Source organism: Zalophus californianus, chromosome 15, assembly GCF_009762305.2.
Source record: "Zalophus californianus isolate mZalCal1 chromosome 15, mZalCal1.pri.v2, whole genome shotgun sequence".
NCBI classification, from domain to species: domain Eukaryota; kingdom Metazoa; phylum Chordata; class Mammalia; order Carnivora; family Otariidae; genus Zalophus; species Zalophus californianus.
The window spans coordinates 54,378,412-54,405,287 of NC_045609.1; the positions used below are offsets into that span (position 1 = coordinate 54,378,412).

General features: G+C 40.7%; 1 protein-coding gene and 1 long non-coding RNA gene across 2 annotated transcripts in view; one reads left to right on the plus strand and one right to left on the minus strand.

Moving 5' to 3' along the window:
- PDE6C (phosphodiesterase 6C) overlaps nucleotides 1-25,940 on the plus strand; it is a 47,823-nt gene extending 21,883 nt beyond the window's left edge. The window contains exons 12-22 of the mRNA XM_027587160.2: nucleotides 3,729-3,875; nucleotides 4,115-4,222; nucleotides 4,611-4,720; nucleotides 10,383-10,470; nucleotides 17,361-17,461; nucleotides 19,294-19,401; nucleotides 19,502-19,565; nucleotides 21,941-22,015; nucleotides 22,131-22,214; nucleotides 22,591-22,744; nucleotides 25,395-25,940. Coding sequence (XP_027442961.1) covers nucleotides 3,729-3,875; nucleotides 4,115-4,222; nucleotides 4,611-4,720; nucleotides 10,383-10,470; nucleotides 17,361-17,461; nucleotides 19,294-19,401; nucleotides 19,502-19,565; nucleotides 21,941-22,015; nucleotides 22,131-22,214; nucleotides 22,591-22,744; nucleotides 25,395-25,456 — 1,101 coding nt within the window. The 3' untranslated portion in view covers nucleotides 25,457-25,940. The remainder of the gene's footprint in view (nucleotides 1-3,728; nucleotides 3,876-4,114; nucleotides 4,223-4,610; nucleotides 4,721-10,382; nucleotides 10,471-17,360; nucleotides 17,462-19,293; nucleotides 19,402-19,501; nucleotides 19,566-21,940; nucleotides 22,016-22,130; nucleotides 22,215-22,590; nucleotides 22,745-25,394) is intronic.
- On the minus strand, nucleotides 9,994-25,938 carry LOC113918594. The gene is made up of 4 exons (XR_003518620.1): nucleotides 25,843-25,938; nucleotides 19,069-19,215; nucleotides 17,645-17,836; nucleotides 9,994-10,107 (listed from the first exon to the last, which is right to left on the minus strand). It is a non-coding gene; the product is annotated as an uncharacterized LOC113918594 (long non-coding RNA).
- Nucleotides 25,941-26,876: the final 936 nt, after the last annotated feature.

Sequence of the window (26,876 nt, forward strand, 5' to 3'; positions counted from 1 at the left end):
TCATTTCGAGTTGAAAGAACTTCTCTTCGGGTTATTAATATAGTTAACATTATATATAATTAATATATAATTAATAATAACCTATACTAATATAGGTTATTCATCCTATGTTTGGTTCTAGGTAGTTTTGCCCTAAACTTCTTTGCCATAGACATCTTTGCTGCAAGCATTTCAGGGCAAACATTTTCGCTGCATAACTGGTCGGTTTGTAAGGCAATTTTGCCGTAAAAGATAAAATAACTGGTTGACAGTCTCCTTTCTTCATGAATCAACATGAACCAACTGCCTTCAGCAGAGTTGTCAGTTTGGTTTCATGTCTCCATTTTTACTTTCATTTTGATAGCATGTAGACCTCAGCTAGCCCTCCTAGTGGTCTATGCAGTGACAAGTAGATGAGGTAGGGTCTTAAAGTAATGGATGATGACAACTCCATATATGGACCTGCTAGAAAGTTCGGTGACTAGAACGCAGAGCCAGGCTGCACACCAGACGACCCAGGAAATGGGAGCACACCAGTTACAGTGACCGAAGCTCAGTTAAAAACGCGTTAACGTTATAACATTAGCGTTTCTTCCATGTTTTCCATAGAACTTGGAACGTCTATCAGCAGACGTGGGACAATCTGCCAAGAACAAACAACGGTGGGGAAGGCTTTCACAACACAATACAAAGCTCTGTTATAAATAGGCATTAGGCCTAGCATTTGGAAACTGATGCCCCTCTTAATGAAGGAAGAAATTTTAGTGAAAAAAGAAAGTGTGATGCCAAAGAGGAGATAAATGAACAAGTTAAAAAATATATATATGTATATATACATATATATATATATATACACACACTACTCTGAACGAATGTCTTTAAAGACAATTGATTAGGTTCAATCCACAGAATAAAATCAGTTATTTGCACCACGTTGCCATGAATCTACCCTATACATTTTAAATATATTCAAATATTTTTTTATTTTATAATAAAGTCTTTTTCATTTTGTTATTCATTTTTTGTGTTTTATTACATCCTTTTTTATGTTATTTTTTATTTTTTATTTTTTTTAAGTAGGCTCCATGCCCAGCATGGAGCCCAATATGGGGCTTGAACTCATGACCCTGAGATCAAGACCTGAGCTGAGATCAGTAGTAGAATGCTTAACTGACTAATCCACCCAGATGCCCCCCATTACATCCTTTTTAGTGAATGTCCCTCTCTTATTTTTTGTGATTTTATTTTTTATGGCAAAAATTGCCTTGTAACCAATTAGTTATGTGGCAAAAATGTTTGCAATGAAAATGCTTGCAGTGAAAATGCAATCATGGTAAGTGGAGATCATAATTTTTGGAGAACCTCTCTGAAATACGTGATTGTTTGCTTTTTGAGTTCCTAAGTTTTATGCAGTAATGATTTGGGACGAGCCTGGAGCAGATTTTATACTCAAACAGATGTTTCTTTGTAAAGCTACTGGTTCTCTGCCCATTTTATTGCTTCTCCGACCTAAGGTCCCTCAGGTGCCCAGGGGACCCTTCTGGGAGCAGATGGAGCAAGCCAGCCTCAGCAGGTGCCAGCAGAGCTGCTTCAGAGCCAAGCGGACGGCAGGTGCTCCCAACTGCCCTCATCCCGGCTTAGCTGTGTGGTTCCTGCGGAAAGGAGAAAGCTGGCCGTGGGTGCCGAGTTCCTACTTAGCAGATCAACCACAAGCCTTTATTTTTTATCGACCCTCTGTACCACAGATTTTAAAATGGCTGTTCTTCAAAACCTGTAATTTTTGTACTAAACTACTCTTTTATTGGCTTGGCTGTTACTGCAAATGGGGCCTCGGAGTCATACTTCTGAGAACGTCTTCCTTGGTTTCCTGCTAAAATGCACATTTACAATTTAGTGTGACTGAGTCTTTAATGCGTTAAAATCATTTTCACATCTTATCTTCACTCTGCAAACTGTAGGGCTGAGACAAACCTCCAGCAGGGAGTCTGTGTGGCATGGGGTACTCCCTACCACACCCCGTTAACCTTCTCCCACTCCGATTTTTAAAAGATGTGCTTATTGTCTGTCTCTCCCCATGAGAATGCATGTTTCAGGGTCGGTGACATTGTCTGCTTTATTCATCCATAATGCCTACAACACAGATAGGCACCGATAAATGTCTGTTGAATGAATAAATGATAAATGAATGAGAGAAACAGAAGAACCTACATGGGCATAGAACCTGGGAGGGTTTGGAGAGAGAAAGAAGGTGACAAAAAGGAGTAGCAAAGGACATAGGGGGGTCCTATGAGAAAGGGGTTTTGTGAACTGAATCTCCATTAATTCTCTGTGATGCAGGCAGATGAAATTAGCATTGCTTTTCAATTAAGACAGCAAAGACAAAAATGTTACTATTGTTATTCCCATTTCACGGATGAGAACACTGAGGCTTGTTCAGTCTGGGAGATGCAGCTAATCGGAACCCAGAACTGAAGGCTGGTCTCTTGGCTCCAAACCATTGCTTTACAGGGCGAAAAAAATCATCTCTGCCTAAAGTGACCAGTCCGAGACTAGCATGGGTGAGAAAGAATCACAGGGTTCTGAGAGCCCCGGGGAAGGGAGAGAAGGACAAGGGTGAGAGACCAACCCAGACTCAGGGCTTAAGGGATGAGAAACCATAATTTTACCTAAAACAGCCATCTACCATTTGCTATTGAAATTTGTATAAAATAGAGCATGAACTATTTCCCCTGGGACACCTTAAACTTGCTGAGGGACGTGGCCTTAGCACTGTATAAAGGACTTAGGACAGGCTCAATAAATACCCATTGGACCGAATTGCTCCTGCATGTGCATCTAGTGGACCCGGAAAGCTCTTGCTAGCTTCTCCCTCTTGGAGCTTTCTCTCCTCCCCTGCGATGGTCTCCTCCCTGCCTTCCACCAAATCAGCTGAGTCCACATCCTTCCAGAATCTCTCTTCCTGTAATTCCCCCTCCAGCCTGCCTTCAATTTCTCCCCCCAGCTCTGGGCCCTGGATGTTATGCTCTGTGAGTATTCTAAGCTCTCACCTTTCAATGATCCATATTTTAGAACCATTTCAATAAGCTAAGTTCCCCAAGGGCGAGATCCACATTTTTATTTCCCTGGCCATGTCAATCGTCATATGCCGAGTTCACTGTTTTATCCATAGTCCTCGATCCTAATAAGGTGGGGGGTGAATGAGGCGTCATTCATTCCACAGACATTTCCCAAGCACCTCCCTGGCACAGACCCCCTGGACGCTGGGAGCCATGGCAAATAAGACACCTCTATCCCATGTGGCGGAGCCCACAGTCCACCGAGCAGGTAAAGAACAGGATATGAATGAATTAAGCGATCATTTACTGTTTACCGAGTATTTCTGGAAGAGGAGAAAAGAGAAGTTGGGTACTGAAAATGGGCCGGGCTGCTGCAACGAAACATTTTCTTTAGCATCAGAGACAGAAAACAGCCACTGGGGATGGATTCGGAATTGAATTCCATCGCCCAGAAAGTTTCTTAATATAGCCGAGTCTCAGTGTCACCCTCTGGAAACTGGGGATGGTGGTGCAGGCTTGTTGTGAGGATCACACACGTCCCTCGCATGGCCCCGGGGCCCAGCACACAGAGGCTCGGGGGATTGCACATGGTCCCTTTCATGCTCATTCTGCTTTACGCCCCATGTGGAATAGGGGAGAGCAGAGGGGGAAAAGAGGCATGTAATCCGAAGCAGCCCGTCCTTGTCTCCACAGAAAGAGGACCTGCCGGACCCGCAGGTGGTGGACCTGTACGAATTCCGCTTCAGCGACTTCCCCATCACAGAGCACGAATTGATTAAGTGTGGGCTGCGGCTGTTTTTTGAAATCAATGTGGTGGAGAAATTCAAAGTACCCGTCGAGGTCAGATAGTGTTTAATTGAAAGTATTGTGAGATACCGTTGCTGCCCCCGCCCGTGTTTCCCGTGGTTCAAAAGATTAACTTCCGTTTGGGTTTTCAATGATTATTAACTTTGTAAATATATCAGCTTAAACCCTGTAAACAGGACCAACCTATCTTCTTAGATAAGATGGTCACAGACCTTCTAACCTTTAGAATTCGATTCCAAAGTCTGAACGGAGCTGTCTTGTTTGGGCGGCAGGTTCTGACCAGGTGGATGTACACGGTGAGGAAAGGGTACCGCTCCATCACCTACCACAACTGGAGGCACGGCTTCAATGTGGGGCAGACCATGTTCACTCTGCTCATGGTAGGTACAGACAGCTGCAGACCATGGGAAACCTGCACGCTTCCCTCACGAGTGTGATGACAAGTGGACATGGTCCATCGTTTTAGATCAGTAATTTTGGATCCTATCAACCCCAAACTCCCCTGTAGATGATGCCAGGGAACATGGGTATCCCTGGGCACGTGGCTGGATTAGCACCTTAGAATTCACACACTTACCTCCTTAAAGGAAACATCAGGTACCTGCCGGGTTTTGTAATTGCCAGGAATGAGCTGCAATACCCAAGATGTAAAGCCAATTTGCTCTAAAAACACAGCAGGTCATCTTCTCCTTTGCAGGCAGGCCTCAGTGCACCTGCTCAGAGGTGTATTCGTCTAAGTAAATATATATATATATATTTTTTTTTTAGACAGGAAGACTAAAGAAATACTATACGGATCTTGAAGCCTTCGCCATGCTCGCTGCTGCCTTCTGCCATGACATTGACCACAGAGGCACCAATAATTTGTATCAGATGAAGTAAGTGAAATGTACTGGTGACGCTTGAAGGCGCCTTGGGGGAGAAGAGAACTTGTCTATGTCTCTTAGCCCTGTCAGCTCTTCTTTATCACATTTAGGAACCTCAGGGCCACTTTCTGTTCCCTCAGAGCCTCAGCCCTCATGATAATGTCTGCTCTTTCTCCCTGGATGCTTGCCGCCCGCAGCCCCCTTCCCCCGTGGTTTTCATTTCCAGATGTGCCCTGCCTTATTCGTAAATACCTTCACTCCTCCTTTTGTCACCGTGGTTAGTCAGAGTATGGAGTTCCTATATGAAAGTGCACCAGCCTTGGGCTTACATGCATACCCCACCGTGGAACCCCAGCCCCCAGCTCACGCCAGAGGGCGTTCCTTCCTGGGCTCACTCCCCTTCCCTTCCCTGGTTCCTCTGTGGCTCCCGAGCTCTCTGGCAGCTGGCTTGGAGTCTTATCTTCACTGCCGCCTTCCCCTCCTGCCCCAACCAAGGGCAACAATGAGGGCGTGCGTTCTCAGCTCAGACAGATGTGGGCTCCCTGGGTTCACAAGTTGTAAGCCTCGACTTCCTCATCTGGAAAGTAAGAATTGTAACAATGGTACCTAACAAGTAAGACAGTTGTAAAGATTAAATGAGATCAGGCATATAAAGCATTAGGCTCATGGTAGCCTCTGGGCAGTAAATAAATACTAAGTATTATTATGATGTCACTGACACTCTTCAAAATTCATCAGCAATGCGGTGGCCAGCTGAGCTCCTTGATCATGGCTTTTAAGCTGCTCTGACTTAGACACACTGTATCCTCATCTCTGACACACCACCTACCCCTCTGCAGAGGCACCAGGCATTTTAGAGAGCACAAGCTTGGAAGTCTGGGTTTGTGGGGTCCAACCACTTCCTGGTTGGGGGAGCTTGGGCAAGTCACTTGGTCATTTTGAGATTCCGTTTGTGAACCACAGAAGGGGCAGGATATCCCACCCCTCAAAGACTGTTGTGGGAATCAAATGAAATTTGATCTGAAACCACATAGTAGGTGCTCAAGAGCGATCTCTTCAGTGAATGAAAAGCGCCTTGCGAGCGGTGACTGCTCACCTTCAGCAACTCTAGCTATGGGGCTTTGTCTTGAAGAGAGGATTGGCACCGTGACCTCGGGCAACGGATGGCTTCCCCTCCAGAGATTCGGGCGCCCCCCCCCCCGCCCCGCACTCCTGCACACCAGGCTCCTGACAGTGCGGGGTTCCCTCCCTCTCCTCTGCTCACCAGTGCAGGACCCACCTCGGCTCCAAAGCAGCTCCCAGTCCTGTGCTGCCCCACGCTAACAACTTGGCACTCATCGCCTCCTTGAGGCCTCTCAGCACTCCCGCCTGGGAACGACTGTCGCCTCCCTCTTTTACTGAGGAAGAAACAAGCTCAGAAAGGCCAAGTCCAACTTGCCAGATTGGATGTGGCATCTGGCCTCCAGGAAGGACGCAGCCACCTCTGAGGTCTCTGCTTTGGCCGGGCACCTGGGGTCCAGGCGGGTCCCCCCCGTCCATCAGCTGAATGTCTCCCGCCATTTCTCTCTGTAGACCGGACAGCGGGAATACGTGGCCATGGAAGGACTGGGACCCGTGTGCGGGTTTCCCGGCTGCGGGCTCCTCAGCACGGGTGTCCTTGGTTCTGGCGGCTTGGCTACACCACCGTGATCACACAGCCTTGCTGCACGCTGTCCTGAGGCTCTTCACATCCCTGTTGTTCTGGAAGAATTGCTCAGGAGTCCACAGAGATATGGAGACATGACATTGGCAAAAGCAGTTCATGAAAAGGTTGAACGAAACACAATTATTATTCCCGTATCGATGGTGACAAATCAGGTGGCCGTGGAGGGTGACATGAAGCACTAGAGGACACAGAGGACTCTGCTGCCTGACTGGACCTTGTGCCCGTGGTCCGATTTCTTGTCTCCAAAATGTCTAGCCCCCTTGGTTCTGGTTTCCACCCTCGTCAGCCAGCCTTAGCCCACCCTCTGACAATGCCTTAAAAACCTTGCGGTTTTCAGCTGTCTCTTTTTCCCTCCAGCTTTCCGGTTCCTTTGGTCCCTTGACTTTGCCAGCCAGTTTGTTTTCTGCTTCACTCGTGTCTCAGCTTATACTGACTCCATCGTTCCTTTCACCCCCTCTCTCAGTTTAGGTTTTCGGTCCTCTTGTCTTTCTGCTTCTTTACTCTCCTCCATCTTGTCCCCAAAGAAACGCTGTTGCAGGGACAAAAATATGAGGAATGTTAGAATTTATCCCATCCCCCACCCAGCGCAGACCTCTCCTCAACTGCCTTCCTCCCGACGTCCTCGAGTCCACATCCGGTTTTTCCCAAAACGGTCCACAGGCCACACAGCTCTTCTCTTAGGTGATTCTGATGGTTGGATGTTCTTCATGATGCTGGACTGAAATTGGTCTCCCAATCACATCTGTTTGTCCCATTCAGGTATCTCTCTGGAGCTGCTAGAATATGTATAATTTCTCAACCACAGGCCATTCCTTCATATTAAAGAGAATTATCACTTCTCCTTCCTCCTTTCCCGGTTGCACACATCCAGTTGTTTAAACCATTTTATATATAACAGTTGCCACACATGTCATTTTATCTGCTATTCTTCTGTGAATCCAGTCTAGTGTTTTTATGTCATTCTTTAAATGTGGGTCTTAGGGTTTAACACAATAATCCAGACAGGATCTGAAGTGGTTTATGTTTCATCTTAATTAAATTTCATCTTCTTGATTCTTCATTTCACTCTTAATTGAAATCGCCATTTGTCACACTCTATCAGCCAATGGATTTGTTATTTTTTCCAGTTTTTTATCATTGGAAAATTAGTCATGATTTCCATTAATATTCATTCAAGTCACTGATAAAAATTATGCATCAGAACAAGAGCAAGGGCAAAGTTTTGGGGCCCAGGGCTGGAAACCTACTCCCAGGGTTGAAGACAGTCAATGAAGCACACTCATTGGGCTCTGCTGCCCAGCTGTGTGTGTGTGGATACACTCACTATTCCAGCACCTACTGCAGATATCCTGAGGTGTCCTGTCAACTGCTTTGCTGAAATCCAGACACAGGGGGTCCATGGCCTTCCGCTCCCACCAACCCTGTCACAGAAGTGTCCATAACATCAACCTGGCCTCATGTTCTCCTTCTAAACCTTCTCTGGGATTTCCTAATGATTATTCTGTAAGTGCTCACAAACTCCGAAATAGTTTAAACTGTTTCAGAGATAAAGGTCAATCTTTCTGTTCTGTCATCTACAGATTGTGTCATTTTCTGCTTCTTAAATTTTAGGATAAAATTTACTTGTATCTGGTCTTCAGTCATCTCCTCCACCACCCCAAAATTCTCCAGGGAATACTGACAGTGCCCCTCCCCCCGCACTATAATCCTCAGATTTCTTCAGGAAGTTGGGATGTTACTCATCTACCTTAAAAGAACCCCTTAGCACTTTCTTACCAACACTTCCCCTTGTTGTAGTCTTAATTTCCAAAAATCATTCTTGAAAAGACCAGGAAAACTGATAGGTTGGCTAGTCAAGTCACACCATGATCTCTGTTGCTTGAGTTTCTCTCCTTTGGTTATTTTTCTCCCCAGACAGTTGCAGAGTCTAAACTAGCTATTTTCCATACTTCAAGCTTTCTGTTTCCAGACTTTATTGATGGGTGGTGTGATTTAAAAAAATATTTTTTCTCAGTATCCCATGGAAACTTTTAATAACATCTCTGAAATTTACTTTAAAAATATCTTGCCAAATTCATTTTCTCTCCAAATATATCTATACATATGTGTGTGTGTCTGTGTATGTATATAAATTAATTCTTTTTCTTTTTACTGAACCATCTGTGAGTCATGCAGACATCATGACATTTTACCCCGAAATATTTCAGCATGTATCTCCTAAGAATAAGGGAGACATTTGCCCATAGAAACACAACATGATGATCACCCTGAGGAAATTTAACATTGGTACAATACTATTATCCAATATAGAATGTTTACTCAAATGATTCCAATTTTCCTAATAACGTCCTTTATAGCTTTTTTCCCCTCTCTGATTCAGGATCTAATCAAGGATCACCCCTTGTGTTTGGTTGTCCAGTATTTTTAATCTCTTTAATCTGGAATAGCTCCTCAACCTTCTTGTGTCTTTCTGAATATGGCCATTTTTGAGTCTAGGCCAGTTCTGGTGCAGGAAAGCCCTCAATTTGGGTTTTCCCAGTGGTTTCCTGATTACCAGACTCAGGGTAAACATTTTTGGTGGGAATTCAACATGGATGATGCCCTTCTCAGTGCATCAGGAGGCCCATGATAGCAATTTGTCCCATTATTTATGAGGTTTAGTTAAATTATTTATGGGCAATATCCGGGAGATCTCTTTATGTAAAGGTACATTTTCTCCTTTGTATTAATAAGTAATTGGGGAGGTGTTATTCTGAGACTGGGTGTATCGTTAACTCCCCAGAAATCTTTCTTGATTTTAAACCCAAAGGAATTAAAGACACCATTCTTTTCTGACTGAAATCGAGCTTTAATTAATTTTTTAAATCTCTAGCACTGACACAGAGGAGGTATTTAAATATGGGCTAAAATTATGATCAGTTATATTGCTCAGACACAGTCTGATTGTTCCCTAACTAGAGCATGTGGGTTACCAGACTTGTTAGTGACCTGTTACTATCTCCTCTACTCCCTAAAGTTCTGTTCTTTCTGAAATAAGATGAAACTTCTCTACTAAGGCTGCCACCCCATCTCTGATTTCTTCCTTTCTTAAAATTATTTATTCGTTCCATATTTCTATAACAAAGTCTTCACATTACCTGTGTAAGCCTTTGGCCTCAGCCTCTCTCTGTCACTTCCTCTCTCTCCCTGCTTTTTTCGAGGGTTTGCCCTTCCTCAAACAGAAAGACTTGAAGGAAGACAGGGCACCCAAGACTGCAGTCCCCACTTATAGAAAGCTGTGACCTAACCATTAACAAATGGGAATTTTAACTTTAAAATTGATATCCCTGTCCTGAAGGAGAAAAGAAATGATTACTTTATAATCATTTTTATTTTGGTTCCTGGAAATTCTTTTTTTTTAAAGATTTTATTTATTCATTTCAGAGAGAGAGTGAGAGAGAGCTTGAGAGGGGGCAGAGGGGGAGAGGGAGAAGCAGGCTCCCCGCCAAGCAGGGAGCCCCATGCGGGGCTCGATCCCAGGACCCTGGGACCATGACCTGAGCTGAAGGCAGACGCTTAGCCGACTGAGCCACCCAGGCACCCCAGTTCCTGGAAATTCTTAATAAACGTTTTCCATGCAAATGATCTGTGGGCCTTCAACAGGTTTGTTCCATGTTCTGGGAGTCACAGGCCAGTGCTATAAGCTCCAGGGAACCTAAAGATTTTAAAGAGGCAGAGGATGAACCAAACTTCCTGATTTAAATAATTCAGTCATTTTATGCATTCAACAAATTAGTTTTTTTAGAGTTTTTTTAAAGAGCGTATTCTCATGTTCTAAATCTAAAACATCACTTCCGACGTGTTACTCTCGATCATTTCACAGTTATTAGAAGAGAGGGAGAAGGAAGAAATGGAAAACGTCCTTAGAGAGTAAGGACTCTATTGTGATCTCTAAGCAGCTAAACTTCTGGCATATCCTCTTCCTCCTAGATCCACGTCCGCATTAGCAAAGCTTCATGGATCTTCCATTCTGGAGAGGCACCACCTGGAGTACAGCAAGACTCTCCTGCAGGATGAGGTACATGAGCCTTTCTCCAGGGCAGCTCAGAAGCTCTGGGTCAAAGCCCTAACCCAAGAAAATGCTTAGAAAGAGGATGGCCTTGAGTTATGGCAGTTGGCAGCCTATACCCTTATTGAAGTCGGTTGCTAGAAATGGCTCTCTTGCAAGTGTTTTGAACAACCAGTTTAGAAGGAGTGGAGATAGAAAAGAGCCAGGGAAAGACAAAATCTCTGTGGGTCTGTGAAGAAAGAAGAAAAAGCTTATGGTGGATGTGAGAGGGCCCTGTGCATCCTAAGGTATATATATATATATGGAAAGGGGAAAGGAGGCTAGATAGCCAATGATTTTCTTGTTCATGGGGCATGCCCTGTGAGGCTTTGTATCTTTGAGGAAGTCAAGCTTTGGTAGCAGGGGTAAGCATGAAATCAGGATATAAGACAGAAACAGACAACTGCCATCAGAGAGGCACTGGTAATGCTCTGAGATTCTAGAAGGAGATGCCACATTTAGGAGTAGGCAGGGCATAGGGGAGCAGAGGGGTGGAATCAGGGACAGCTTTGTGCAGGAAGCTTGGTCTTGAATTCACTTTGATTTGCACATGTCATGTACTACTAACATTCCATAGGAGGCCGTCATTCTTCCTTTTATTAATTTTATTGAAGGGGTATATAGGCTTGTGGATATGTAATCTAGTTATACTTTAAAAAAATCTCTTGAGAAGGTTCCACACCAAAACTGATTAAAATGAGTCTTTATTAGATGGAGGGAAACACCTGTCATTGCAGAGAACTTGTTGAGAATCACATGTGCTCAGTTGGGAGAAATAAGCCCTCTGGGGGGTGGAGCTTTTCTCAGTTTCTGTAACGATCTTTTATTAAAGGCTCAGGGAAGGAACATACAGAAATATGCTCAAGTCTAGAGGTAACACTAAATTCTCCCAAATAATGTAAAGAAAGCCAAGCGGGGAAACCTGTAAGGCAGAGTGACCAGGCAGAAAGGTGGAAAAAGAAAAAAAAAAAAAACTTGAGTGTTTTTAATAGCCTGTGATTGATGCCGCGCCCAGACAGGGGGACCCAGACCAAGGAGTGCATCAGAATTCACGGGGTGGGTGTGCACAGAATGTTAAAAACAGTTCCTGGGCTTCATTTTGCACTTACTGATGGGGCTTTCTGGGATTCTGGCCGAGGAATTTGCATTTTTAGGGTTTTTTTTAAGATTTTATTTATTTATTTATTTGAGAGAGAGAGAGACATACAGCCAGCAAGAGCATGAGTGGGGGGTGGTGGGGAGGCAGAAGGAGAGGGAGAAGCAGAATCCCCGCTGAGCAGGGAGCCTGATGCAGGGCTCGATCCCAGGACCCTGAGATCATGACCTGAGCCAAAGGCAGACGCTTAACCCACTGAGCCACCCAGGCGACTCATGCATTTTTAATGAGAATGATAATTCTGGTGTACAGCCAGAACCTCTCCCTGCAGTAGCGTTTATAACATAAAAATGATGCTATTATTTGTTCTATGAAAATTAAAAGGAATAGAATTGAAAGAATTCAGGAAGACAAGAATAAATTGCTGTTACTAATTTGTTATGAGTCTTTGTTGGGACAATCTTATATTTTTGAGTAAGAATTTTCTCTACTTTTTATAATCAGTGGTGTCACTGATTATGTGACACAACAAGGAGGTAGTGTCGAATATTATTATTTAATTTTACATGTTCCTACTAAAGCAAAATATATTTTAAGAACTTCAGCCAAGGGGACCCTGGGTGGCTCAGTCAGTTAAGCGTCTGCCTTTGGCTCGGGTCATGATCTCAGGGTCCTGGGCTCGAGCCCACATTGGGCTCCCTGCCCAGTGGGGAGCCTGCTTTTCCCTCTGACTACCGCTCCCCCTGCTTCTGAGCTCTCTCTCTCTGTCAAATAAATAAATAAAATCTAAAAAAAAAAAAAAAAAAAGAACTGCAACCAAGTGTTTAAATGCTTAACATTGGGGGGGCTAGGAGGGTGGGGGTGGGGTGGGGGTCCTCGTATCTCATATTGTTTTCTGGAATTTAAAGGTTTATAATAGACTTGTTTTCCATCTTTTTTAATGTTATTTATTCTGGAGTCTGAAACTGGTTTTGATGGCTATATAAAGGCTTACTATTCTTTCTAAAAAGTCATACTACATCTCAGTAATCCTACCACCTTGGCAAGGACCTGTCTACAATGCTATCCAACCTGCTAATTGCAAACTTACAAGGCCTGTAAATAGAGTTGCTAGGCAATGCAATCACAGAGCTTTTTATGAGCGGGCAAATGGAACGCTAAGAAAAATGAAATTTTTAGCCATCAGATGTTCTTTTTACACTTTTGGGAGACAGTGTTGTTCTTTCATTTACTTTTTTGTATACAGAAAATATTTGCATTAAAAGCATTAAAATAAGGGCATCCTCATGATTTATATAACAATTTTGACATTTAGTGGTCATTACTCAGCCATTTTGTTTTGCATATTATGAGGCTTTGAATTAAAATGCCCTTATGTGCTAGTAGAGTGGGATTCACAGTTCTGAGGATTAAGAACCACCTGTATTCTAAACCAGACAGAAGTCCACTCTTTCACCTGAGTGAACAGGTGGAAAACTTGTTTGTAAGAGTATAAACTTTAATGCCATCATGTATTGTAGAAACAACAAAATGAATTGCTCAGCTTAACTAACAGAACCGTGTTATTATTCAAAACACTTCCTTACAGAGTTTATGATAATTCTATTTATGCTTTTCCATACCAACTCCACCCTATACAAAGGAGTGAAGAAGCAATGAAATATCCTGTGTATGGTCCCATCGAGCCATGAACACGTTAGCAATCTCTCCTGATGGGTATTGCAGGTACCATACTGAAGGCTGGAACAGCCTGTACTTTCTCCAGGCTCACCTCACCTGAAAGCCCTACTCAGGATGTATTGGAGTCATTCCTACCTATTTTGGTGTACTGTTCAGAATTGATATGTTTACTGCCATTTTAATAGTAAAGGAGAACAAACATAGACACTTTCTGTGGGCTAGCGAGAGCAGCTAAGCACGCCTGGGCCCCGCTGGAGTCAGCTGGGAAACAGGCCTCCTCTCATGCTCTGGGGCACCTGTCTGCACCTTAGGTTTTCAGCACAGTCCTCGGGAAAACAAATGGAATATTACATACATACATGTTTTTAAAATCAATGACTTCATAGTGGTTGTAAAAATTACACTTGCAAATATAAAAACTCAATGACAGGGAAAAATTAAAAAACAAATATAATGATTTCAAATACTATCACTCAAAAAATTGCTCTTTCAGTACCACCTGATGAACTCATTGTGGCCACCTGTGAGTATACAGGCAGGATGGAAACCATTTTAGAAAAATGGGATCATACTATCCAAGCTTTTTTTTTAAAGTCAGAGTTATGTTTTTAAAATCACCTTATTAAAGTATAATATGTGTACAATACTGCACCCCTTCAGTGTGTATAATTTTATGAGTTTACATAATTTTATACACCTAAGAAACCACCACCACAATCAAGATACAGAACATTTCTATCACCCCAAACCATTCCTCATGCCCCTTTGCAGTGCGTACCTCTCTGCTCCCAGCGCTAGACAACCGTTGAAATGCTTTCAGTCACTATAAATTAGTTTAGATTTTTGTAGATTTTATGTAAATGCAATTATACAAGTACTTTTTATGCTGGCTTCTTTCATACAAAGCAATCATTTTGAGATGTGTCTGCATTGTATATATCAGTGATTCATTCCTTTTCATTGCTGACTAGTTTTCCATTTATCTTTATGTAATTCTATTTGAATTTAATAGAAAAAACATTTTGGAAATGGAAGGAATTGCAGAGCTTTAGACACTGTGTCTTTAAACAAGAGATACTAGCTCTTAAAGAGCCCTCTACAATGAACAAATGACTGAGAAATTGTGAAAAACTATAGCTCAGCATTTAGAATTTTGATATTTTTAGACTATATGTATTAACTTTATACTATCTATTAACTCACTATAAAACATGAAGCAATGAAAATACCTCTGCTTCTTCCCACATCTTCATCTCTGTTTTGTAAGGTGTTTATTATCATTAGCATTTTTTTACCATTATCAGTATTTATAAAATTCACATGTTGCTCGATAATTTCCACAATTGTTTATCCTTTTTTTAAAGTTTTTATTTAAATTCCAGTTCGCATACAGTGAAATATTTGTTTCAGGTGTACAACTTAGTGATCCCACACTTACATACAACATGCGTGCTCATCAGGACAAGGGCACTGCTTAATCCCCATCCCCTATTTCCCCCGTGCCCCGACCCTTTCCCCTCCAGTAACCATCAGTTTGCTCTCTGTAGTTAAGTCTGTTTCTTGGTTTGCCTCTCCCTCTCTCTTCTTTTCCCCCATGATCATTTGTTTTGTTTTGTAAATTCCACATATGAGTGAAATCATATGGTATTTGTCTTTCTCTGACTTATTTCACTTAGCATAATGCTCTCTAGCTCCAACACAATTGTTTATTCTTAATTCTACTTTTAAATGGGCCCAATACTTACAATCAATCCTTTTACTCTGGCTTCTCCATTCCTCTGTATTTTATTTTGATTCACGTGTTGATTGGCTAGGTTTTTGTTAAATGGTAGTTTTTCCAAGAGAGGCTAAGCTAAGTACATGCTTAAGAATACCTGTTTCTTACATTTGTTTTTGAAGATCAGTTTGGCGGGACATAAAGGTCTTGCGTCATGCTTTTTCTCAGAAATTGGAGGACATTGCTTCACTGTCTTTTGGCATTGAAGTATTGCCCCGAAAAGCTGTATATGGCTAATCTTTTTGTCTTATATGACTTGCTTTTTCTGCATAGATGTTCATCTGATACTTAATTCTTCGTATTTTATTTTTTAAAGATTTTATTTATTTATTTGACAGAGAGAGACACAGCAAGAGCAGGAGCACAAGCAGGAGTGGGAGAGGGAGAAGCAGGCTTCCCGCGGAGCAGGGAGCCCAATGCGGGGCTTGATCCCAGGAGTCTGGGATCATGACCTGAGCTGAAGGCAAACACTTAACAACTGAGCCACCCGGGCGCCCCAATTCTTCATATTTTAGTAACGTCATCTGGATGTCGTGGTGTTGATCATCTTGTATTAATTTTTTCCTGCTCTAATCACTAGGCTCTGCCTTAGCTTACTAAAAAAAAACATGTGTGTATATCTGCTTATTACTCAATTTGTTCCCAAAAATTTTATTGGAGCTTCCAAAAATACAAAAACAAGGGTGGGAGGGGGCTAAAGAAAAAGAAATAGGACTACTGGAAAAATAAAACGAAGATGAAGCATAGTAAAGGCCCAAAATGTATACAGCGAAAGGTATAAGACATGGGCCCCAAATTTGGTCAAGGGCTTTCTAGCCACTAATATAAAACAGAAGCAGGATCTTTTATATGAATCTATATCCATAGGTTATAAAGAAACTACTTAGAAGCTCTTCTTTTAAGATCCTTAGATATGAAAGAAAAGAAAATAAAAAGCATATAGAATTAAGACAGGGTTTTTCAATTAGAAGATTTGTCCATGTTTTTAGATGAAAGTGAAAATGAGTGAGAAGGGGCACCTGGATGCCTCAGTCGGTTAAGCATCTGCCTTTGGCTCAGGTCATGATCCCAGAGTCCTGGGATCAAGGGCCAGGTCTTCGGGCTCCCTGCTCAGCGGGGAGCCTGCATCTCTTTCTCCCTCTGCCTGCTGCCCCTCCTGCTTGTGCTCTCTCTCTCTCTCTGTCAAATAAATAAATAAAATCTTTAAAAAGAAAATGAGAGAAAAAGATAAGAATGTGATTCAGGTCTATATATGTATTTCATAACCGTCAACTTCATTTGGCAAAACCACTATATATCTGTCCTTTGGCCTGTATACCTAAAATGATTTATTTGGAATATGAGACCTTTTGCAAAATGATACATATTGTTACGGTACTATTAACTAGATGTAGTTTGTTGTTTAAAATGATGTAATCATCAAGGGACCCCTGAGTGGCTCAGTTAGTTAAGTGTCTGCCTTCGGCTCAGGTCATGATCCCAGGGTCCTGGGATCGAGCCCCGCATTGGGCTCCCTGCTCAGCAGGTGAGCCTGCTTCTCCCTCTGCCTGCTGCTCCCCCTGCTTGTGTGTGCTCTCTCTCTCCCTGTCTCTCTCTCTGACAAATAAAATCTTAAAAATAAATAAAATAATGTACTCATCAAAATGATACATATTGGAATATGAGAGCTTTTAAAAACCACTCCCAAATTTACTCTCATTTTCTAGGACACTATGAAGCTGATCCATGTATGAGGAGATTATTTGTGGGAAACTCTTTGAAGAAAGGTCTAGTTAAGTTTTTGTAAAATATAATTGCAAGAAAACATTTTAAGAACTACTTGAGAGGATTTCATTATTTTTTTCCGATATATACATGAGTACTAGTGTAACTTGTAGTTTCTGAACGTTTTCCAACAACTTCTATGATTACTCTAAAATTATCCGGTGGATAATTCAGCATACCTAATAATTGGATGTACCAGATATTCTTTATTAAAGCTCCTCCATTAATACAAGCAAAATTAAAATTTATTGTTATATTTATAAATGATCCTGGAGAAAACACTTTTATTTACTCCCCAAACTTATACACTGATTACAAGAAGATTTGCTAAGAATATCTATTTTTATAGTTTAAATTACCTTACTCAAAGTAGAGGGGTAACTTAACCCAAGAGAGAAAGCTGAAAGCTTTCTTCCATGCTAATTATCTTTATTTTGTCAGGCATAGTTTGGTTTATTTGTTGAATCAAAGGCAAATTAATGTTTGCACTTTATTGTGATTTTTTTTAAAATAGTCCCATTTATGTGAATTTTTATCTTACAGAGTTTAAATATCTTCCAGAACCTAAATAAACGCCAGTTTGAAACAGTTATTCATTTGTTTGAAGTTGCAATAATAGCAACTGACCTGGCTTTATATTTCAAGTAAGTACAGAACTCCCTTTATGCTCTACGTGTTTCTGCCTTACATAAATGACCCACTGCGTTCAAGTTAAAAGGCATTTCTTCACACACACATTTATCCACTTTCCTTTTGGATCATCAGTAGAATACCCTCAAGGTACCTGATAATTTACTAGACATCTGAAAACATTTTAAAAAACTAACCTCCTAATGTCAATTAGTTTGTTGTCTGAAGAAGTTTGAACTGAAGGATGTATGGCAAGGTTGGTGCATTGCCCAAAGAGTGATGCCACACAGCCTTCGGAGGCGATCTTGGTCCTGGTGGATTCATCATGGTCCAGGGTCTGATATTTAGAGTTGCGGGATCAGACATTTGATCCTTCTGGAACCTGGGAGCTAAAAAATCTTGGTGATACTGATGTGCATTAACCAAACACATAATTCTGAGTTACATACAGCAGAGCACTAGCCTATTTACAATAATAATAACCAAGGAGACTAGAGACTCCAAGCTTCTGCCCATTTTCTTATCAGTGAACTATAAAGTTGTTGGTGAAAACAGATTAGAACAAGGTGAACTAGTTTAATGTCCAACTCTTTAATGACTTAGATGGGTAGTATCAAATGTGCCCCTTTAATGACTTAGATGGGTAGTATCAAATGTGCCCCTCTGATCCTTCTTAATTAAAAATTTAGTTATTCTATAGTCCGAAGATGAAGACAGATACTTAGAATAACATAACTGATATCCAAACATCCATAACCCAGATTCGACAAATGCTAAGATTTTGCCACACCCATCTGAGATCTTTTTTTTTTTATGGAAAAAAAGGTAATGCAATCGAGGCATCCCTCCCATTCCACAAAAAGCCCCTCCTTCTCCCTCACAGATACCATCATTCTGATATTGATGTGTACTCATCCTTTCCATCCATGTTTTTATATTGTTAAGAATGTTTGAAAATTGTCCATAAATGGTATCCTACTGTACATACTTTTCTACAACTTGCTTTTTCATGTAACATTATGTTTTAAAGATTTACTTTGGTGGTAAACGAAGATCCAGTTCATTAGTTTTAACTGTATATTCAACTTTATGAAGATGCCATAATGAATTCAGCTGTTCTTCTACACATGGATATTCAGATTTCTAACTTTTCATTATTGTTGACAATGCTGTATTGTATATCCTTGTATGCATGTGAGTTTCTCTAATGTACATGCCTAGAAATGGGATTGCTATAGGGTTTGCAAATCTTCAGTCTTAATACTACATTGCAAAACTGCACTCCTGAGTAGTTTTCCCAATTTAAATTCCCACCAGCGGTGTGCAAGAGTTTCTGTTATCCCATATCTGGACTACCTTGGATCTGGGCACACTTACATCTATGTATTTATTTATCTTGTCAATTTGAGTAGAGATGGTATCTTATTGCTGTTCAAATTTGTATTTTTTTTACCAGTGACACTAAGCATCTTTTCATGTATTTTAGGTTCTAATTCTTTGTTGGTTTTATGCATTTTTTATCATCATTTATCTCATTACAGACTGTGGCCTTTATGTTTATGTTGTTTTGTCATGTTAATTTGTCACATGTTACTTTTAGTTTTAATGTATTCAAACTTACCAATTCTTTTTTTCCTTTTGTGGCTTGTGATTTTTCTATCTTAAACTTTTTCTGTGCCAAGGTTAACAGCCATTCCCTGTTCTCTTCGCCCCTGTGACCCTTTAGATCCACTATGTGGACATCTGATGCAAAGTGGGGACATGAAATCTGAAAAGCAAATATTAAAGATACTTTTTATCTCTGGTCTTACATGCTAAAATTGTTGCATAGCTATATCTTTTTTAGGAAGAGAACCATGTTTCAAAAAATTGTTGATGCCTGTGAAAAAATGGAAACTGAAGAAGAGGCCATCAAATATGTAACCATTGATCCAACCAAAAAGGAGATTATCATGTAAGTAATCAGAATTTTATTCCTCTTTTGGCAAAAAAACAAAACAAAAACCCTTATCGTGCATATCTTTCTGTTTTAACAATTGTTGTTTTCTCCCAAGGGCAATGATGATGACTGCATGTGACTTGTCAGCTATAACCAAACCCTGGGAGGTACAAAGTCAGGCGAGTACAGTTATGTTTCCTTTTCTGTCACTTGCACAGCTGCTACCTAGATCCATGTAAAAGTGAACGCGAAGATTCTGGCAATCTTGGAATTTTGTTATAGCTAGCAATTATGTGACTATATATTTTGTAAGCAATTATCTTTCATTACCCTGGAACAAACAATCGGTTTATAATTTAAAAAGAAAAATGAAACTTGAGAAGTTAAGACAAAAAATGTTCCCTGTTGGATTTCTGCTAATGAAGAAAGACAACTAGCTTTCAAGAGCTCCCAAGTGTCAATAAGACAGTAAGTCATTTGGTTAGGCCCCAGAACAAGGCAAAGAGAAAGGACCTTAGAACAGAATATGCTTTCTGCAAAGAATTCCTTATCATTAAACAGACTGCAAAAAGTTTATATACAATTATTCAGGGAATGTCTGAGTTTTTAATAGAGGAGATAAATTGGCACAAGACAAAGATGAATCATTAGTGCTTTCCTCTATCAAGGGTGGTTTTGCTCCTACAGCCTCTTCTTCACTGTGTTATCAATAATTAAAAGGCACTGTCTATAGTAAGTTCATGTTTAAGGGTGCCTTCCCCAGTTCTTTGCCAACCTCGGGGAGTGAGAGTCAGGAGTCAACTAGTTTACTATTTGATTTCTTACTAACGGGATAAAAGAAGCTTCTCTTTTCCCCTCAGTGACTTCTAGGAGAAACCCTACATGGAAGAAAGGCCAGAATTCACTGGGTTCAACTATAATTGTGGGTTGTATGAGTAAAGATAGAATAATTAGAACCATTAAATTCCAAACCAAACACTTGTGCTTCTTCCACCCTGACATGCCTGTTCTTCCCCCTTGATTCTTTATCTGAACAGTCACCCAGGCCAGAAACCTGGGGCCTTGCATGAAGTTCAGCTCCCCATTCCTGTCTGTCATGCTGGCTACAGCCTCAGGTTGGACTTCCTCTTTCATCAGCACAGTGGTGGCGGGACTCTCCTAAGGGATCCTTCTTCATCCTTAGCTACCCAGCCCTCTTCTGAGCTGCTGCGGGGATTATTTATAGATAGAGCTCTGCTCAGCCACTCCTCTGCTTAAAAGCCTTCTAAACTCCCCACAGCTAGAGGTTTCCAAGCTTTCTTTTAAAAAAGAAGTAAAGCCTGTCCTCCCCACCCCCCCCAATAAAGCTGTACAAAGACCACTTATATATATAAAAAAAAAAAGCAACGTTACTCTAGCTGGAATCTCTCTTGGCTGGGGCTGCTAGTGCTCTTTGGTGCACTAGGGCTCCAGGAATAAGAATCACCATTCTAGAGAATCAAACTTCCCAGCAAAGCTTACAGGGCCTGTCACTACCTGTCCTTGTCCTCAACTCACACTCACCAGATTACTTCCTGGCACTCTCCCATTCACCGTCTCTCACGCTAAGCTCTGGATATTCGGTTTTATCTCTGCAGATAGTCCTCCCCTCCTCTTTATCTGAGAAACTACTATTCATCCTTGATGCAACATAAATGCAAGCTCCTTTATGAAACTCGTCTTTACTTCCTTCTCCTCAGTCCCCAGCACTTCAAACTACTCCTGTTATAGCCCTTATCTACACAGTTTACATGACTGTCTCTACGAGACTGGAAGCATCTTAAAGAAAAAGGTCCCATCTGATTCCTCCTGGCAAGCCTGATTCATGCCAATATAAGGCAGCTAGTGGGTGTTCATTAAACTTGATACTGGGTTTTTAAAAGCTATATAAATTTACCCTCAACTATCCTCACCCTGTAATCAAGCTGTGTTCTAGTCTGTGTGCATGTGTGTACATGCAGATACGCCGGAAGCTGACAGATAAGGACAAGAGGAGGATGTGTGGGAAGTTTCAGAGCTCGAAGCAAAATGTAACAGAACTAAACATCCTCCCATCTCCCCTTTTTATTGTTGAGAGGTGGTGGCAATAGCAAATAGGAGATAGGTACTCCCAGAATGGGCCTAAAATGCTGAAGGGGCAAGAGAAATTTCACCTTCCCGTTTCAGTATGATCTATATTTTTCATTTTTATTTTTTTAAGATTTATTTATTTGAGAGAGAGAGCACACGTGAACAGGGGGAGGGGCAGAGGGAGAGGGAGAAAGAGAATCTCACGCAGACTCCCCACTGAGCGTGGAGCCCAACACGGGGCTCAAACCCATGACCCTGAGATCATGACCGGAGCCAAAATTGAGAACCGGACGCTTAACCGACTGAGCCACCCAGGCACCATCTTTCTAAAACCAAAGAGCATGCGATGTGACAGTGCCTCAAGCATTAATATAAATGTTATCCTTAAATGTCACTCATACTAACAAAATGCAAATTCTCTATGAATGAGTCAGTTTCACGAACCAAGTCTTATTCTTATTTGCAGGTGGCACTTCTGGTTGCAAATGAATTTTGGGAACAAGGAGATCTGGAGAGGACTGTGCTGCAGCAACAGCCTATTGTAAAGACCTTGACATAAAAATGCACTATTTATTACAAATTATTGATATAAATCAGTTTCTTTTGTTCCCTGAGTCTCAGAAAACTATCCTTAAAGAATTTATTTCTCTTTCTAGCCTATGATGGACAGAAACAAAAAAGATGAACTACCCAAACTTCAAGTTGGATTTATTGATTTTGTCTGTACTTTTGTGTATAAGGTAAGTAAACAAAGTGAATGAAATATATAATCATCTGGGGATAAGACTTTTTCTTTCAAAGTGTTACCAAAATCAGAAGTCACCCACATGGAAAGCCATTAGGGGTATACTTGTTTCTCCAAAGTAGCTTGAGGAATTACCCTAAAATCATTTAGGGGTGGAAGAAAAACTAGAATTCAGACATGAGCACATTGAACAGATGAGACGTACTCAGAAAACAGCAACTGTCTTTCCTGTTTCCATGGCACTAAGCTCATCCAAGCAGCTCTGAGCACTGAGCACTGTGACAACTCCTTATAGCTCCTTCTCTGCATATGAAAAGTACTGAAAATCAACTATATGATTTAAATAGCTTCTGACCTAAAATTCTCTCTAGGAGTTCTCACGATTTCATAAAGAAATCACACCAATGCTGAATGGTCTTCAGAACAACAGAGTAGAATGGAAATCCCTAGCTGATGAGTATGATGCAAAGATGAAGGTGCTTGAAGAGGTGAAAAAGCAGGAAGAAGGAAACATGACCACAAAAGGTTAGATGAAATGTGTTTTTGCTCGTTGTAAAGTAGCCAGGAGTCAGGCTGAGCTTAATTTCACATGACAAAACCATAAGAAGTAAATGCAAACAGGAAACTCGCTTTTCAAGTAATTATAATAAATCGATTAGTGCTTTTCAGATATCCACCCCCACCCCCAACAAGTTCTTAGGAATAATTCCAGGAGGAAATGACTGGTCCAGTTGAAGTGGGGTTGGGGTTAGGCTTCTTCATCCACTCTAGTACGTGGCTCCTGAGTACCTCCACAGAATACTGAGGTTTTAGAAATATAAAAGCCATAGAATCAGTGGCATCAGAGTTAGGCGAAAAACAATTTTAGTCCTAACATTACACGTTAGCTGTTTCTTTGGGCAACTTGCTTAACCTCTCTGAGCTCAATATTCTTCTCTATATAATGAGAAGATTTTACAGACCTCCAGCCTCCCTTTCAGACTTAAGGAAGCCCCACATGAAAGCCAAGCTGGCCAACTGAATGGGATGACTTGACAGGTATTCCAAGACTGACTGTTTCTCAAATGTCCCCATAGAGTGGTTTTTCTCGATGAAACTTCTACTCCTGAAGTCACTGTTTGGTTTAACATTATCTTCAGAAAGCCACTCTTAAGATGCTTAGGGTCAACTATGAGTTTATCAGATGATTCAAATGTTACCTTGAATTGAGAATGCTAATGTCATGACTTCCTATTTTGTCTTGAGGGTTCAGCACTTATAAGGTTTTATAAGAAATTTTTATTAACCAAGAAATCATCTCTTTCTGGAAGAGCTTTGTAAAACAAAAAACAAAAAAATACAACATTCTTTTTAGATGATTCTATTGTGTTTACTGATATTTTTTTAAAAATTCATGGAGGGAGAAAGTATTTTGCTTAAAAGGTTAAGGATGTCCTTCAACAGAATAAAAGTAGGAGATTGACTTCTTGATAATCCATTCACCAATGTATTTATTGGGTGTCTATTCTGTACAAGGCCCTGGATTAGGCAGGGCCTGGGGAAAGTTGGGGTCCTTACCTCACAGAGCTTACCCCCTGGTCGGGGAGCTAGACATTAAACCAATAAATGAACAATTAATTATCTATCATGAACAATTGATTGTAACTATCAGAGGAAGCATGGGGAAGGCTTTCCTGAAGAAGGATGCTTATGCTAAACTCTGAACACAGGAAGCTTTGGCTAAGCCAAGAAAGGGGGAGGGGTTGGGGAAGAAGGAAGGAAAAGAATATGCACAAATGTAAATGGGATCAACTCTTTTAATTTCTCTTTCTTCTGTCTTCTTGTTGGTGTATAGGGATGCCACTGATTTCTGTGCATTGATTTTTATATCCTGCCACTTTACTGAATTCCTGTATGAGTTCTAGCAGTTTTGGGGTGGAGTCTTTTGGGTTTTCCACTTAAAGTATTGGGGTGGGGGGATGGGTTAGCCTGGTGATGGGTATTAAAGAGAGCACGTACTGAATGGAGCACTGGGTGTTATACACAAACAATGAATCATGGAACACTACATCAAAAACCAATGATGTATGGTGATTAACATAATAAAAAAAAGAATATGCACAAAGGCCTTGAAGTGGAAATAAGCTTGGTGCAACTGAAGAATGTAGAAACTGATGTAGCTGGAGTCTAGAGAACAAGCAGGGCAAAGTACCAGATAAAGCTGGTTAAGGCAGTTAGGCAGGACAGTGCTGCCTTAAAGCACAATACCTTGCTTGAGGATTTGTCCTCTAAATGAGCAAGGGGAAGTCATTAAAGGGATTTAGATGGGAAAGCAATAACCTGATTTGCACTTCAAAAAGATAACAAGTCTCACTCTGCTCTCCCCCTCATGCTCAAGCTCTGTCTCTCAAATAAATAACCTTAAAAAAAAAAAAAGAGATAACAAAAGTGGTAAATTTTACAATGCAAGTAGAAAGCAAAGGTATTTCTTAGTACAATTAAATTTAATCTTTATCTCAATTTTATGATGAACAGGATATCAGGTTCTTTAAGGGGCTCCTGACACTTTCTTTTAGTATTCAGTATATCGGATATAGATCTTCTATGTTTATTTGCATAGAAAATTACTTGTGAACTTTCTTCCTGCTACCCTGAGAAGTCTCTGTGAACTAAAAACATTATTTTCTATCTTCAGGCAACAAGCTTTGTGCTTGTTGGCACAAAGCAATAACTCAGATCCCCAGACTGTGCAGTTCAGCGGTTTGAGAAACAGATGTTGTTAAATGGTTAATCATTTATAAGATTGTTTTTTAAATGGATTAACTCTGAACATGAATTCGTTTGTTTTTTTTTTTAAGATTTTATTTATTTATTTGAGAGAGAATGAGAGACAGAGAGCACGAGAGGGAAGAGGGTCAGAGGGAGAAGCAGACCCCCTGCTGAGCAGGGAGCCCGATGTGGGACTCGATCCCGGGAATCCAGGATCATGACCTGAGCCAAAGGCAGTCGCCCAACCAACTGAGCCACCCAGGCGCCCCATGAATTCAAGTTTTAAAATGATCAAACCCCTAGTACTTGTTATAAGTTAAAACTATTAACTAGCTATAAAGTTGATACTAACATTATGAGAGTGTTAGAATAAAAACACTGTGTGTCCACGGATTCCCAATGCTACTGCTTTTCTCCTTTCTACTAGCCACAGAAGATTCAGGAGGTGGCAGTGATGACAAAAAGTCCAAAACATGTCTCATGTTATAATCTGACTGGTTGAAATTTCAAATATTGTTTCTACTTTTGAAGAAAAACAGAAAAAACAAAAGAGCTTCAGCAAACTTCATTCAGCACACCATCAACTAACAGAGTAAGAGGATCTTCAGATACGCTACCCTTATGACCACCAAAAGAAAATATATTGCTAGCTTGAAAACCCTGAGCGTAAAATAAAGTTCAACAAAAATATAAAATATAAGATGAAAATAAGTGCATTTTTGGTGCCGATTTGTTTTAAACTAAAAATATGTAATCCTGAAACCAGTCACCAATTCTTTTTTTAAAGATTCTTATTAAATAGTATTCATTTGCTAGGGCTACCATAACAAAATACCAGACTGACTGGCTTAAACCACAGAAATTTATTTTCTTACAGTTCTGGAGGCTGGAAGTCCCAAGATCACGGTGTTGTCAGGGTTGGTTTCTTATGAGGCTTCTCCCCTTAGCTTGTAGATGCCCATCTTTTCTCCTACCCTCACATAGTCTTCCCTCTTGTGTATCTGTGACCTAATTTCCTCTTTTTTTAAAAAAAATATTTTATTTATTTATTTGACAGAGAGAGAGAGAGAGCACAAGCAGGGGAAATGGCAGGCAGAGGGAGAAGCAGGCCTCCCGCTGAGCAGGGAGCCAGATGCGATGCGGGGCTCCATCCCAGGACTCTGGGATCATGACCTGAGCCTAAGGCAGCCACTCAACCGACTGAGCCACCCAGGAGCCCCCCTAATTTCCTCTTATAAGGACACAATCATATTGGATTAGGGCCCATTCATATGATCTCATTTTACCCTAATTAACTCTTTAAATACCCTATCTCCAAATATAGTCACATTCTGAGGTACTGGGGTGTTGAATTTCAACATGAATTTGGGGGGGTTACATAATTCAGCCCATAACATTAATAATCGTAATTCATACCTCAAATTCCTTCCTAAACTAAAAATCTCTCATCTACACATCTTAAAGAGTAAATACAGTATAGAATTTATATCTGTAAGTACTATACACAAAACAAGTAATAGGATGTCAAATGTTATTCCATCTGAAATGCTCATCATCTCTTTTCTCTACTTTTTATCCTTGATAATGGAAGGATGAAGACCACACTGCTTTTGGGAGTTTATGTCTTTGTCCTATGCCCATCCCTCTCCACAGTCTGAAAGCAATTATTATATGTATAACAAAGAATATTTTTTAATATTCTATTCTTTTCATTGAAAGAATAATCAGTTTATAAGACATTCCCTGGATAGTCCTAACGTAAATTAAATCAGCTAATAAATGTTATCCATTAAGCATGTGATTTGATTATGCAAGAATTTTACTATCAAAAGCAGTTTAGAACTTCAACAGAGGTTATTTAAAAAAAAAAGATCACTAGAACCATCTACCATGCATTCTAAATATTGTT